The 16,910-nt window shown below is 36.1% G+C and overlaps 1 protein-coding gene across 2 annotated transcripts in view; it reads left to right on the forward strand.

Annotated features, from left to right (window-relative positions):
* Positions 1–16,910, forward strand: part of LOC131159663 (uncharacterized) — a 28,731-nt gene that overhangs the window by 7,034 nt on the left and 4,787 nt on the right. The window contains exons 3-4 of one of the 2 annotated variants that reach the window (XM_058114735.1): positions 12,671–12,781; positions 12,857–13,166. In XM_058114735.1, the coding sequence (XP_057970718.1) occupies positions 12,671–12,781; positions 12,857–13,166 (421 nt within the window). Of the gene's footprint in view, positions 1–12,670; positions 12,786–12,856; positions 13,167–16,910 lie in introns of both variants that reach the window. The other variant, XM_058114734.1, reaches the window with a different exon arrangement.

A 16,910-nucleotide genomic window follows, 5' to 3' on the forward strand; every position in this document is an offset into this window, starting at 1 on the left:
TTTTTTAAAAACTGAAATATCAAAAAGGAAATGATGAGACGCGAGAGTGCCAGAGAAGAAGAGATTAATGGAGAGATTGGAAGATGAAGAAGAAGAGGAAAAGTAGAAGAAGGTGGAAGAAACAGAGAGATTAATTGCTGGACAGAGACTGCTGCAAGTAGAGGAGACAGCAACAGAATTTAGAAATCGGAGAGTTGAGAGAACTATGGGAGAGAATTAAGAGAAGAAGAAGAAGAAGAGGAGTAGAGAAACAGACAAGAAGAAGAGGGCATACTGTTGCTGGGCAGCAGCAAATTTTGGACAGAACAGGAGATCATAAGCAGAGATGAAAGAAGAAGAGAACGAAGAAAAAGAAGAGAAGAGGAGAAGAGTGCAGGAGAATGGGTGGACTGAAATGGAATAATGGAGATTGTGGTTGGGCTCTGATACCAAATGATGCAGGGGAAGCATCAAGGTTCTGCAGCCATGGAGAAATTAACAGAGAAGAAGGGGAAGGGAGGAGAGAGGAGAGAGGAGATACCAAAGGGAAAACTCACGTTCAATTCAATTCAAATTCATCAACAACTGGCTACATCATGGCATTCACGCACTTTTTATAAGAAAACCTCTAAACATATGAAATTACACACATACCCCTAAAAGTTAAAACTACGTTACATTACAAACATACCCCTAGAATACATAATTACTACAAACAAGCCCCCAACATAAATTATCCTAATACAAGCAAATACACACATATGCTTAAACAACTAAATAACTAAGCACATTTGGGTTTTGGACCCAATAAATCATTCACCCTATTCTTTGACATTAGCCTCCTAATTGGGTCGAAATGATCCATCCAAGTAGTCGCTTCTCATCCTACATCAAGATGGTATCTACTGTAACATGTTTTTCCCCAGAAAATGCATGTCCATTGCGAAGGTGACAAATCATAAGCGAATATTTCACTGTTACTATTATCCACATGGGATCTAGAGTCTTACATGTTTGCTGTTGAATTTGTTCCTCTTGATTTAAGTATAATTAAGTAATTTGTTGTGTCTGTTCCATATGTTCTTTTTGATAGAAAGTCTGTTCTATGATGTTGTATTCAACATATGCCAGATTAGGCCATGTCATTGAGCATATTGTTTTATTCAAGTTGTTGAAATTGAAATCCTACATAAGATTGCTAGGGTAGCTAGCTGGATTGGATCATAGGATTGGATGAGGATTGTCAGATTCTGCCAACCACCTTGAACTAATATAAAAATGCATTATTATTACTTTTGTGTATTTTAATAATCCAAACTAGATTTTTGTATATTTTAATGATACAAGCTTGACAACCTGCCTAGTAAGTGTTAAAAATTATGAAAATCGCTAGTAAGGTAGCTCAAATGCTGGACTTTTATAGAGGAAGGAGATCAAGGTTCGAATTGTTGCATTCCTAAATCAGACCAACTTACAATTAATGAAAAGGAATAAGTACTTAAAAAAACGGAAAATATAATTTTTAATGCACATATAGCTCATAATGCATGCAATTTATTTCTCTCTTTCTCTCTCTCTCTCTCTCTCACACACACATTTTTCCTATAAAAAATGATATTTTTAAGTGTGGATTAGTTAGCAAACAAGGATACAACATGAATACGAAAAACCTCAATGATGTTTAACTGAACAAAGAACAATGATAAAATGATCAAGCTAGCTCCTCTAACATCAATGTCATTATTCAAGCCACAATTTGCTTTATCAATATCTATTTTAAAAGGCGCAGGCATAAGGCGAGCTGTTTTACCGTCCACGAGGTGAGGCGTAAGCCTCAAGGCTTTGAGGTGTAAGCCTTTTGGGATTGTATTTTTTTAATTAAATAATAAATAAAATAAATTTACATATCGTATAAAAATGAGAAAAAATTTAGAATAATGGAGAAGAAAATAAAAACATAATTCTTTAGAATCATGTAGGCCAATTTTAGCTAACAAACTCAAAAAATGCATGTTAAAAGATAAGCATAAGGCATAACATGACAAAATGGACATCATTTTCATGCTTTAAAGTTTAAAATCCTAAGTAAACATAACAAAAAGAAGAGAAAGAGCCTAATTAAATCATCACAATGTCTCATCATCCAAGATTCTAAGAATCTAAATCTAAATCAATAAAATTCAAATGGAACCATCAAGGTCTTCATCAAAGTCCTCGTCTTCATCAAACTCATCTATAGTAGGAGTTTTTCCACTTATAAATTCCCCCTCCCACTTCAACATCATCATCTTCCTCAGTAGTGACCAATTTTGGCCTCTTGCCTTTGTCTTGAGTGCCTAGATATTCAATAAAGCTATAGGTTAGGACTTAGGAGAAATGGAGAATTATAAATTAGTTGATTCAAAAATGACTATTGATATGTATGTACTCAAGTTTTCACAATAATCACTAGTCTTCCTTTTGCTAGGAATTATGGAATGCGAGCTACCACAAGCTTGTGTTGCTTGAGCATTATCTTCTCAAAAGTTACCACCGGCAAAGCTCTAATAGCATCAACTTTGAAGAGATTTTCATCATCAAACCAAGAAGTATCTTTTGGGAGGATAGGTTCTTCCTTCTCGGTGATCCACTCATCATCTAAAGCTACTTCCTCTGCCAATATTGGATCATAATTTTGTCTTCTTCTTGGAGCTCTCTCCCTTAGCTTGGTGTTGTACTTCACATAAACTAGAGCATTGAATCTCTTGTGCTCTAATCTATTCCTTTTTTTTCGTATGAATCTACAACTGAAATTAAGCCATTTAATTTTTTAGATATTAGAAGATATTTTCATTTTTGAGTGAAATGATAATAACATGGCATTTGTAAGAACTAAGAATCTTCTCAAATGTGATCCAATTCCTCTCACATCCACTAGCACTACAAGTTAGGCTAAGAACACGAATAGCAAACTTTGTCAATTTTGGAGTTTTTGTCCCAAAATGCTTCTACCAATCAGCTACAAAAGAAGAAACACATACTTCTAGGTTATAAGAAGAAACAAGGATAGAATGCTATTACTAGTTAACTAATTTTTATTGAAGTATCATTTTTACGTGGGCTTCTCAACATTCTAGTGTCAATAGTCACTCGAGTCCCAAATTCCTCTCTTGCATTATCAAACAAATCCAATTAGATGTCTGCAGCTAGCCTATCCTCATATCTCAACATTCTATCCATGCATTCAAATAATCCTTTCTTCACTTCTTCACAATCGGAGTAGTTCTAATTATAACACAATTGGGGATTTAGATAATATCCCACAACATGTAAAGGGAGATTCTCAACATTCTAGTGTCAATAGCCACTCGAGTCCCAAATTCCTCTCTTGCATTATCAAACAAATCCAATTGGATGTCTGCAGCTAGCCTATCCTCATAACTCAATATTCTATCCATGCATTCAAATAATCCTTTCTTCACTTCTTCACAATTAGAGTAGTTCTCCTTATAACACAATTGGGGATTTAGATAATATCCTGCAGCATGTAAAGGGTAATGAATTTTTGGAGTCCATCTATCATCTATTTTTCTCCAAATGGGTCCATACTTCTTGGCATTTATAGAAAAATTTGCAGCAATTTTTTCCTTCACCAAATCCATCAACTCATAGATAAACGCCATGGCTGGTCTTTCCTCAAAATCAACTCCCCTTAGAACACACACAACTACACAAAAGGGACAACACTCTTGATAACATAAGCCATGTGAGGCCAAAACTGTTGGTCAAATAAAACAATTGAGCGAGTCCTTATACCTTCATGCATTTTTGCATATGTAGAAGTGCACCACATCTCCGAGGAGAACATAGATTGAAGACCTTGCTTTTATTTGTAAAGGCTTTGAAGTGTCAAAAATGCAGTAGTAAAGCGCATCACTGTAGGGCAGATGAGTTCTTTGTTGTTGGTGAAATACTTCCTCATCATTGCAAGTACATAGGAATGATTATAAATAAATTTCACAACTTGCTTAGCCTTTAGAATTGTGGTTGAATGGATCTTCAATTTTGCAATATCCTCCAACATGAGACCCAAACAATGTGCAGCACATGGAGTCCAATCCAACTTCTCCCTTTTTTCCATAACTTTCTTTCCACCATTTTTCATGTTTTTCGCATTATTAGTTATCATCTACACAACATTCTCCTCACCAACTCCCTTAACCACCTCATTCATATACTTAAACATCAAATCGCCATTTTTTTTTAATAGAATCAGAAGCATCAATGGATTTTAAAAACCGTGTACCAGCAGGACTATTCATAAGGAAATTAATCAAGACCCCATCAGTCCATCCCTCAACCATGATAGAACACCCATATTCCTTCCAAGCTTTTTTGTGCTCTTTCAACATGTCATCGATGTCTTTCACTTCATCTTTAAGGATCCGTGTCCTTATCTCTTGCATATATGGAGGCTTGAACCCTGGCTCGTAATTAGCAATACCATCCACCATAACATGCCAATATACGTCATCCATCAAACTAAATGGTAGAGCATTGTTGAACACACAATGGCCAACTTTCCTACACACTTCAATTCTATGTTCTTTCTTCCATTTTGAGTTTAGAGTGGCTTGTTTGGTCAATGAAGATGCGAACTTATCCATTGGACCTCTAGCCTTAGGATTAAGGCCACCCCCACTATTTTGTTGCTCAAGATCTCCAATTGATGGAGAAGAAGTTCAAGATCTCCAATTGATGGAGAAGAAGCATTCCCAACCCTTCCTTTTGGACCCATCCCAATCTCTTCAAGAAGATCATTCCTTTTACACTTCTCTTCTTGGAATTTTTTAAGAGCGATCTTGCACTCATCTCTCGTGTTTTGAGGAACTTTTGGACAACGTTTCATTTCGTTCCTTATACCAGCCAAATGATGTTTAAATCTTGTCACAGTCCCACTGCAAATTTGATTACAAAATTTGCATCTAAAATATCTTTCTCTATCAACTTCTTTTATGTTATAAAAGATGTAAGAAATAAATAGAAAATTAAATAAGACGAGATAGAGATTTTATGTGGTTCAGATATCTCCACGGGCGGATTGGATCAAAGCTTCATTATTTTGGGAGGAATTACAATATGATATGGATATGGCCTCATACAAAATATCTCTCAATTTTTTGTATTCCTTCTCTTTCTTTCTACTTCTATCTTTCTCTCCTTTTCTTTTCCTACTCCACTAGCTATGTGGGAGGAGGTATTTATAGCCATCACAAGCTACCTAATGCTAACTTTATTAGTGTAGATATATGGGTGCAGGTTCATAGTTGACATGGGGGACATCCACCTATATTTCATAACACTCCTCCTTGGATGTCACCCATATATTAACTCCTTCTGTTAAGATCTTTAAGATGTCTCATTCCAATAAGATGAACCAATTTCTTGAATATTGTAGTAGGTAAAACTTTGGTGAACAAATCTGCTAGATTATCACTTGATTGATTGTGCTGAACATCTATATCACAATTCTTTTGGAGTTCATGTGTATAGAAGAATTTTGGAGAGATATGCTTTGTTCTGTCACGCTTTATGTATCCTCCTCTTAGTTGAGCTATACATGCAGCGTTGTCTTCATGTAAAACTGTTGGAATATCCTTGATTAATTGAAGACCACAATTTGCTTGGATATGAGAAATCTTTGATCTGAGCCGCACACATTCTCTACTAGTTTCATGGATAGCTAGTATTTCAGAATGATTGGAGGATGTTGCTGTAATCGTCTGCTTTGCTGATTTCCAAAATATAGCGGTTTTTTCGTAAAGAAATACATATCCAGTTTGAGATTTAGCATTATGAGGATTAGATAGATATATAGCATCTGCATATCCTACTAATTTAGATTTGGAATCAAATGAGTAAAATAGACCCAAATAAGATGTGCCTCTTAAATAGCACAAAATGTGCTTAATTCCATTCCAGTGTTCAGTGCCGCCGAGTAGGAGCAGAGCTGTATCTTGCTAATAGATTTACGGAAAATGCAATGTCGGGTCTTGTATAATTGGCCAGATACATTAGAGAGCCGATAGCACTTGAATATGGTACTTCAGGACTAAGTAATTCCTCCCCTTCATCATGAGGTTGAAATAGATCCTTCTTAACATCAAGTGATCACACCATCATTAGAGATCCCAAACGATGAACTTTGTCCATATAGAATTGCCTTAATACCTTTTCGGTATATTTAGATTGATGAACAAGAATTCCGCCATTTATATGTTCAATCTGTAGGTCAAGACAATATTTTGTCTTTCCTAAATCTTTCATATCAAATTCCGCCATTAAATAATTAACAACTTTAGTGAGCTCTTCAGGAGTCTCAACTAAATTCAAATCATCAACATAAATAGCAATTATAGCAAATCCGTATTCTGATCTTTTAATAAAAACGCGTGGAAAAATTGGATCATTTATGAATCTCTCTTTCACAAGATACTCACTTAATTGATTATACCACATGCGTCCAAATTGCTTTATTCCATATAAAGAACATTGGGGCTTAATTGAATATAAATTTTTGGGTTTTGCTTCAGGCAATTCAAATCCTTTAGGAATTTTTCATATAAATTTCATTATCTAACGATCCATATGGGTATGTTGTTACTACGTCCATAAGACACATGATCAGTCATTTAGCAACTACTAGCCCAATTAAGAATCTGAAAGTGATTCCATCCATCATGGGAGAATATGTTTCCTCATAATCAATTCTAGGTTTTTGCGAGAAACCTTGTCTCACAAGCCTTGCTTTATATTAAGTAATTTCATTATTTTCATTTCGCTTGCGCACAAATACCTATTTGTATCCAACGGGTTGGACATCTTCTGGTGTCTGGACTATAGGTCCAAAAAATTCTCTTTTTGATAGAGAGTTTAATTCTGATGTGATAGCCTCTTTCCATTTTCGTCAGTCACTTCTATATCGACATTCATTAACATATTTAGGTTTAGGATCCTCATTACTTCTGGTAATGGCAATAGTTACTGCATATGCAAATGTGTTGTTGACAACAACTTTATTTCTATCCCACATTTCTCGTGTAATGAATTGAGATCTCATTATTATTTTCAGGTACTTGTCCCTTTTCTAGGGATGTCTCTTTAGGAGTTTTCTCTTCAGGAGATTCCTCTTCAGGAGGTTTTATAATAGGAATTTCATTTTCAGGAGAAATGAGTTTGTGAATGTCGAATGGATTATCCACCTCTGTAACCTCTTTTGGAGTGTTTGCAGATTTCAATCTTCTCCTTCTGGGAGTTTTATCTTTTGCACCAATAGGCTTTCCACGCTTAACTTTTGGTTTAGGTTCATTAGCCGGCTATTGTCCTTCAGGGACATCAATACGTGTTGGAATATTTGCAGCAGGTATATGAGATTTTAATATGAACTTGGTATCTGCAAAAGAATCTAGTAATTGATTTGCAATCTCTTGCAAATGTATAATATTTGAACTTTAAGTTCACTTTGATTTGCACGAGAATCTAAATGAGATAAACTCATGGTATTCCATGTAATTTCATGTTGCGCTTCAGGCACTAATTTTTCTCCCCCTAATGTAGGGAATATTGTTTAGTTAAAATGACAATTTAAGAGCAAGCCATCATGAAATCATTTGATAAAAGAATCTTCTGGTTCTTTAGTGGATGACCATGTGAATTCTCAATGATTTCACGCATCATTACATCTCCAGGATGTCCAAGACGATCATTTCAAAGTGTAAATAACTTCGGGTCATTGCACTTATGGCACAAGATATTATATGATTCAACTACTTTAATATTTGTGTAATACAATCCAGAAGATAAAGTTGATAGTTTTTCTAAAATTTGTTTCTTTCCAGAAACAATAGAAGTAATATAAAGAATTCTTTACTGCCTTCATTTGTAGTTTTAATGTAATATCCATTAAGTCTTAAATCTTTAAAGCTTAATAGATTTCTTCTGGATCTGCTATAATATAAAACTTAATCAATTTGTAATAAAGTACCATTGGGGTAACTTTATATTAGCTCTTCCAGAGCCTTCAATCAAAGTTGTAGAAACAGATATTGTATTGACATTTATTAAAAATATATTCAAGTAATGGAAATATTTCCTATCTTGAATAATTGTGTATTATAGTACTATTAGCTAAACAAACTTTTCCATAGACATTTTAGAATCAATTAAAGCAATGATAAATCCAAACATAATATTGCTTCCTTTGCATCATTATTTGATTTGTATGAAAATCAGTAAAATTTATTTTTACTTCTTTACTATTTTTCTTTTCATTTATAGATGCTTGGTATAGGTCTACCAAGTGCCTGGGTGTACAACAGGTACGTGACCAATGACCTTTTACTCTGCATCTGTAGCATTCATTTTCATTATGCGTATCATTGATTATCTCGCTTCTGGGGGCCATCCATCTTCTAGGGGTTATCCCTTTTTTGGGGGATTGTATCCCCACTCCTCGATGCCATTGATGATTTCAGTCATGGCCACAACTATGCCCATGACACATGCGGCCTCGTCTTCAACCACGAAACATGTTCATATTCATTTTAGGGAATAGGGTCGAACCAGTTGGACGAGTTTGGTAATATTTTATCAAAAGTTTGTTATTTTGCTCAACAACAAGAAGACATGATATGGATTTAGAAAATTTACTGAATTTCCTATCCCCATATTGCTGCTGCAGGAGTATATTAGTGGGGTGGAAAGTAGTAAAAGTCTTTTCAAGTGTGTCTTCTTCAGTAATATTTTCATCACATAGTTTTAGCTTCGAGCTAATTTTATGTAGAGCTGAATTATATTTACTGGTTGTTTTAAAATCTTGCAACTTCAAGTGCAACCATTCATATTAAGCTTTTGGTACAATCCGATGGTCAAATATATCCTTTATAAATTTTCCGTAGGATAAGTGGGTCTTTAACAGTGAGGTATTCAGTCTTTAATTCTTCGTCTAAATGATGATGGAGGAAGATCATAGCTTTTGCGCGATCCTGCAGGGAATTAGGGATGCAGTATTTCCATCTAAAATAGTGTTTCCCAAGTTCATTGCATTTAGATGGATATCAACATCAAGAATCCATGATAAATAATTGTTGTCTTTGATATCAAGGGGAACAAATTCAACTTTACTTAGGTTCGACATCTGAATAAATTAACAATAATAAGGCAATTTAGAAAACGAAATGTAAAAACTGAAATAAAACTAAGATAATAATATAATATTATTTCTATCCTTGTGGGGTACTTAAATATGTTTTTTTAGGAACATTATTTTATTTTTCTCAATTTGTACTCTTCAAGAGCATGATTCCAGTTTACAATATTAAATTGGGTAATAATTTACCACTTCTTTCGGAGGTTAAATATATTACCTCATCTGGAGGATAAATGTTTCACCTCTTTAGGAGGTCGAATTTAACATCTTTTCGGGAGGTTAAAAAATATACCCTCTTCAGGAGGTAATGTCTCTTTGGGAGATTAAATATGTAGACGAGAAATTTAAATATATTGCCTCTACATGATGACTATCTCTTCGGCAGATTTAAATATATTGCCTCTTCAGGAGGACTATCGTTTCGAGAGATTTAAATATATATAGCCTCTTCAGGAAGACTATCTTACCATCTCTTCTAGAGATTGACACTCTTTAAATTATATATATATATATATATATATATATTCTCTTCTGGATTATATTCTTGTGGAGTAAAACTTACAAGAAATAAATATATGAAATAAGAATTAAAGAAATAACTCGATTGGTTAGAGTCTCGTGCTGATAACGTGTTATAAAAGATGTAAGAAATAAATAGAAAATTAAATAAGACAAGACAGAGATTTTACGTGTTTCGGATATACCTACTCCACGGGCGGATTGGATCAAGGCTTCACTATTTCAGGAGGAATTACAATATGATATGGATATGACCTTGTACAAAATATCTCTCCTTATTTCTTTATATCTCTTCTCTTTCTTTCTACTTCTATCTTTCTCTTTTTTTCTTTTCCTACGCCACTAGCTATGTGGGAGGAGGTATTTATAGCCATCACAAGCTAGCTAATGCTAATTTTATTAGTGCAAACATATGGGGTAGGTTCATAGGGATATGAATTAGTGTAGACATATAGGGTAGGTTCATAGGGATATGAATTAGTGCAGATATATCCGAGAAAGGAGAGGGTCAGCCTTCAGGGCCCAGCTGATATTGTCCGCTTTGGACTTCAGGCCTCACGGTTTTAAAACGCATCAGACAGGGGAGAGAACCAACCATATTAAATGGCAGAACTCTCCCGACCTGCCAGCCGACGTGGGATTGCTTTCACAACACTCCCCCTCAATCCCACATGCGAGGTCTTCAAGACCTGCATGGGCCACCAAGAAAGGAGTAGGTCAGCCTTCAGGGTCCAGCTGATATTGTCCGCTTTGGACTTCAGGCCTCATGGTTTTAAAACGCGTCTAACAGGGGAGAGGACCAACCATATTAAATGGCAGAACTCTCTTGACCTCTCAGCTGATGTGGGGTTGCTTTCCCAACATTTTATGTATTTTCAAAAAAAATCTTTTTTCTGCCCCTTTGATTCACTTTCAGACATGTTTTTGTCTATCGAACAGGAACAATCAGCAGCTGCAGCAGGAAATAAATTTTTTTTTTCAGAATTGAGCTCTTTGCAGGAAATGGGGAAAAAGCAGCTGAGCAACAGCAGCTCTTCAATATTTGTGGACAATTTGGGAAAAATTGAAAAACTAAAATAAACAGCAAGGAAATTTGGGGGATAAATAATGAAAAATGAAAATTGAAAAGTGAAAAATTGAAACAGGCTCAAACAGCAGTAACTAAAAATTGAAATGTGAAAATTGAAAATTGGAACAGCAGCTCTTAAATCAGCAAAGCTTCATTATTTCATTAATTGATTTCATTCTTTCAAAATTTTCCAATTTTTCATAATTTTCATATCATATGTGAAAATTGAAAAGTGAAAACAATTCAAAAGCAGCTGCAACTCACCTAGACTTTTAGAGTTTAGTTGAGACTTGAGAATGAGATGGAGAAAAGACCTTGAAGCAGAGAGGCTGTAGGGGGGTTGCGGAGAGAGACGAGAGGTTGTAGGAGGTCACCGGAGAGAGATGAGAGGTCCGAAGGGGTCCTCAGAGAGAGATGAGAGGTCAGAATGGGTTGTTGGAGAGAGATGAGAGGTCGGAAGGAGTCATTAGAGAGAGACAAGAAGCTGGAGGTAGTTGTCGGAGAGAGACGAGAAGCTGGAGGGAGTCATTGGAGAGAGATGTGAAGCTGGAGGGAGTCATTGGAGAGAGATGTGAAGCTGGAGGGAGTTGTTGAAGACAGATGAAAGCTTGGAAGGGGTCTGCACAACACCTTCAGTTGTCAAGAGGGAGGGGGGGGGGGGTTGATGTTCATCAAGCCCTAACAGTTTTTTGTTTTTTAATGTTTTAAATACCATTATGTCTGCTCCTAGAAGGTGTCTGAGGCATAAAAATCGCACCTTTTGTCCTGAGGCATACGCATTTTAGGAATCTTGCCTTTTAAGTTACGCTTTAGGGCGTTTTATGCCCAAAACGCATCAAGGCGCGCCTTAGGAATGCCTTTTAAAACACTGATCAATATCATTGAAATCAGCATTAATCTCTTCATTAACACTATCATTATCATCATCATTATTATCATCAAATGTCTTAGTTTGCTAAATTCATCTTCATCCTCTAACTTACACCAACATTTTGAATCAACTGTTAAGGACAACTATGAATTAATAAAAATAAACTTGTGAGCTCCTAATTGCATATCATACAATCAAATTCACTTCCTAGCGCATTTCTTTCTCATTTGCAAGTTGTGTGGGAGTTGATCCAACATCTACTCTATGGTAAAATCATTTGAGAAAAGAATAAAAAGGTAGTCTACGATCATGAGATCCTGCAGCTTTTCTACCATTATCCTACTGATTCTATCAATCCTGTTATGGTCCTATTGCTATCATATGATTTTTTTAAATTTTTTATTAATGTTGGACATTGAATGTTCCAGCAAATTTATGGTTATCAGGTATCAACCATGATGTATTAATAGGAATTCCTGGATGAATTTTCCCACCAGAATTTTCAGCTAAGACCGACATTGTTTGTATCTTTCTTTATGAACATTTGCAGACTTCTATTTAGATGCTTGTACATTTGTCATAGTTAAATCCTTATATGTGTTTCCCATTTCTTTGCTATTTGGGAGAATAAATGCAGTAATTTTATCACCTTGTTTTCCACTGTTTTTAATCAGATATTGCTTATCGTGCTCATCAGTTGTGAGTTAGCTCTGGCCAGAATTAGGGCTCAGACTTCTGCCTAACTTACGAGCAAAAACATGGATGAACTTTGGAGGAGCTGCTGTCCTTGGGGCTTGATTTGTTTTACCTGATCAGCTTTACATGTCTTTTGTGATGGATCCTTCAGCTGTTCATCCTTGAAAAAAATCATAATTTTGAAGCTTACTTTGGTATCTTATTTTATCTGTTTTTGGTTAATAGCAGCGGCGGCTGTTATATAAATGGCCTGCTGGAGCTATAGCCTTTAATCATTCAAACATGTGGATTGTAGGAGCTGACTGCATTTACCCTTATTTTAATAGCTTTCTTCTTTAATATCTGGCAGGAGAGGCAAAAGGTTATATATGAAGAGCAGAAAAAGCTAGCTCAGCAGCAGGCTCAAATAAAATCTCAGATGGCTCGATATGAGGATGAATTGGCAAGGAAAAGGATGCAGGCACGTGGCTTTCATTTGTTGGACTTGTGCTGAAGTTTCATACAGAGGTGTTTTAATTGCTTCTTGTTTCTGCAGGCAGACAATGAACATCAAAGAGCAAGGAATCAAGAGCTCGTAAAACTACAGGAAGACTCATCAATTAGGCAAGAGCAAGCCAGGCGAGCTACAGAAGAGCAGATTCAAGCACAGCGTCGGCAAACAGAAAGGGAGAAGGCTGAGATGGAGCGTGAAACAATAAGAGTGAGAGCCATGGCAGAAGCAGAAGGGAGAGCCCATGAAGCAAAGCTGGCAGAAGACGTTAATAGACGAATGCTGATGGAACGTGCTAGTGCAGAGAGAGAGAAATGGGTTGCTGCTATAAACACTGCTTTTGATCATATTGGAGGTATTTCAATCCACCAGGGTTTTTTTTTTTGGATTGCGTCTTGAGGAACGCTAGTTGAAGAGGATGTCTATATTGCCAATAGTAGGATTTATTTGCATCGCAAACGCTTGGTGGTTATGTTTGTGTTTTTTAAGAGCGGTCACTATCTGGATTTTTGTGCTTAACGTTGAATTATTTGGCAAAAGGTCCAAAAGATATTTTTTTGTTTGTGAATTAATGTTTTGCTCTACAAGTCTATGTAGGTAAACTTTTCATGCGATGACACAAATATCTCTGAACCACACTGTGGCCTAATTGAGTTTTGTTCATGAAGGTGCACCATACTGAAGAAGTTGATGCTATTTGTCCATTTTAAATTTGTTTCTGATTGTTTACTTTTAGTTGGAGCTGCAAATTCCCCCTACCCACCCCTGCAACAACCACTGAGCTTTGTGCTCCTTAGGTAGGGTCAGCTACATGAATCTTCTTTGGCAATTACGCATGATCATCTGAAAGGCAGAGCATTGTCAAATTGTTACAATATCAGTTGAAGTTATTCTAGGTCTACCCCTCCCTTCCAAATGCCTCTTAACAACAACAAAATCACCTAGACATTGGAAAAAAAAAAGGAAAATGTCTCCGTGGGTTAAAAGTTCCGTGCATGCTGATGTGGATTTAAAGAATTTTGCTATTCATCGCGCAAAACTATCTCTAGGAATATTCATAAGTGATGTGGAATTCCATGATTTGTTGGAATTGTTGACTTTTTCACACTTGATTTCTTACAAATCATGGTTCCACATCATTCATAAAAATTTCTTGTGGATAGAGTTTTCTGGGTTTGAAGGGTGATTTTAGAGTGTAGAAGAGAACTAGGTGGAAAATGTAAAATTTCCCTGTGGTCTAGAGTGCTTTTGTAACTTGTGTGTGTCAGGAATGTATAATAAAAAAGTTTTAGATTGCCTCTCTAAAATGTGTTTGTCTTGTTGATTGTTACAGTAGTATTTTATTATTTTCCAGCTTTGTCTGTTTAATTGTTCAATCATATCATACACTAAACACTTTCGTGCATTTGCCATGAGTTGTTTTGGTTTTATGTGCCAACACATTTGCGCATCAAGTTTTCCACCATTTGCTTCTGATTATGTAGCTTAACTTCATATCATTCACACAGTGGTGGGCACATGCCAGCCTGCTGCCCAGATTTCTATTCTAAATTTATTAGGCTTGGGACTGGGCATATTTGGAAACTTACAAACCCTCAGCACAACCTGAGCCTGTGCCCATCTTCCACTCACATGTCTATCCTTCCTATCCTCTTGGTGCTAGCTACAATATGAGTGATGGATGTGTGTTTGTGTCCATGTGTTGATTGAAGCCATATTATATTATTTTGATCTAACATTTTTTGCATATCTTCCTCCTATCACATCATTCATCGTATTTGTGCAGGCACTTATGGCCATTTTGTTGGTTTAGAATTTCTTCCCCCATCCTCTCTTTATGGAAAAGAATGTTTTATTAAGAGAGAGAAGAGACATGCAAAAAAGGACAGGGCATTCTTCAAAAATAGAAGGAAGGTATCGCATAAAAACACCCCTCCAGTCGCTCAATGAAGTACCCCTAAAATCTCATCGCTCTCATTCCTTTCAACGCTCTCATTCCTTTCAACCTGGTAAATCCAAAGAGTAGCGCACTAAGCACATTCCCACACAATCTTCCTTTTCTTACCCTTACCAAGTCCCAAAAATTAGTCTTAAAAAGATCTTCCAGAGTAGCTGAACAAACCCATTGTCCAATTCACGCCTTGTGCTCTGACAATGAAGAAAAGAGGTGAGCATTATTCTCCGCAGAAGGCACGTCATAGAGATATCTGGACTTAAGAACCTCATGAGCCATTTCACTTGTAAGAGATCATTAGTTTCATTCTGCGAAGAACCAAAGCTGAAGTGAAAGGCTTGACTTCTGGTCTGAAGGAACTTCTGCTTTCCAAATGAGTTTGTCAGAGGGAAAGGAAGTAAAAGGATAAATTTTCAACAAATAAGACAAGAAATATTTTTAAGAATGAACACCAGAACTTTCCCACAGCTGAAGTCTAGCATTAGACTTAGAATGAGGTATAAAGAATTCAAGAGCCTCTGCCAAGCAAGCAAAGCCATCAATTTCCTTGTCATTAAGATTTTTAAAGTGAAAAGCCCAAGAAATTGTTCCCTCCAACAATGAGCAAAAAGAGGAAATAGCCGCATTATGTACTAACAGTCTGCGAGCTGATGAAAAGTTGTTGAAGTCTGAAACTTTGAAATTAGACTTGGTAGACTTCTCCACCTAAATCTTCCTAAAATTGAACAGAAATACCAGCCCAGATTTTGTAATCATTAAATGGGAAAAATACGAGAAACTTGGGATGTGAGCTTCCAGGTACTTGCATTTGTTGTATTGATCCTTCCTTTGGCATTGCACCCTTTTCATTGATTGCAATACTGCTGGAGGCCTGATGTGGAGAGTCGGTCCAACCTCGAAGCCATATTTGTTGATCCATAAACTTAGGGGGTTTTATTATTTTGATTTAGTTTTACTTTTTGTTATTTTTTAGGAAAATATATTTCTTTTAATATTGGGAGTATGGTTGGTAATCACTTTGAAGGGTTGGCTTTGAATTTGGAAAAATTTACTATTTGGTTTTTTAGGGTTTTTACCCACCGGAGTTACTTGTGTTGTGTTGTGCAACAATTAGTGCTCAGCTGTCGCTGTGTCACTGTTGCCATCCATTGGTCACCATTCTCAAGTCTCAATTCTCACATCCCAGTCCCATTTGGGTTGTTGAAGCCTCAGTTGACTGCCTTCAAAGATGCATTGGCATGGTAATGACATGTGGGTAGGATGAGAGGAAATAAAAGAGAACACATGTCACAAATGACACGAGAGCGCTCAAACAACTTAAGAAAAAACTAAGGGATAGGACCCCCTTAAATGAACCCTGATTCAAGTCCACCAAGCCAAAACTCTCTTAAACATCCTAAGACTTGGATTGGTCGAGACCCTGCTATGTGTCTCTATGTCCAATTCCAGCACATGCCGCCAATATTGAACTCCTGAAAGAATGCAAACATAATATATATATATATATATAAAATTAATTTAAGTACTATGCACATGCAAAGTTGATGTTTATTATTAATTTCATAACCTAGAGCATAACAGTAATTTTTACATTTATGAAGCTCCTATCCTTATTTTATGGTTTTAGAAGGTGGATCCTTTTGCTGGAATTTCAGTTTTGAAGGAATCTTAACAATTGGGATGCAGTTGATCTTTCTTTCACTGTCATCTTTCTTTCACTGTCTAGTTTGTTAGATGCTTTTTAGCCTTATTCTGGGAAGGGGAAGATCTAGAGTTTGGATGGTTTGAGGATTTTTACTTGCAAATATATATATTTTTGTATCATTTAATTCTAAGTCAAGATATTTATTTGTTTGCAGTCCTTAATAACACCAACAATATGCTGCTAGGAAGTCTTTCATCCCGAATGCTTTTGTTATGTGCCTTGATAGTATTGAGACTCATTCCCATCTATTTTTGGCATTGCTCAGCAGCTTGGAATTTGTGGAGTAGATTGTTTGGGCCTTTTTTTGAGATATGGGTGTGCCTCATGTCATTAGATGCATTCTTTGCATCTCTTTCAAAGGTTTTGGGAGGAATTAGGACACTAGTTGACTGTGGCATTCTGTAATTTTTGACTTGTTTTGGGGCATGTGGTTGGAAATG

This window comes from Malania oleifera, chromosome 7 (genome assembly GCF_029873635.1).
Source record: "Malania oleifera isolate guangnan ecotype guangnan chromosome 7, ASM2987363v1, whole genome shotgun sequence".
NCBI classification, from domain to species: Eukaryota; Viridiplantae; Streptophyta; class Magnoliopsida; order Santalales; family Ximeniaceae; genus Malania; species Malania oleifera.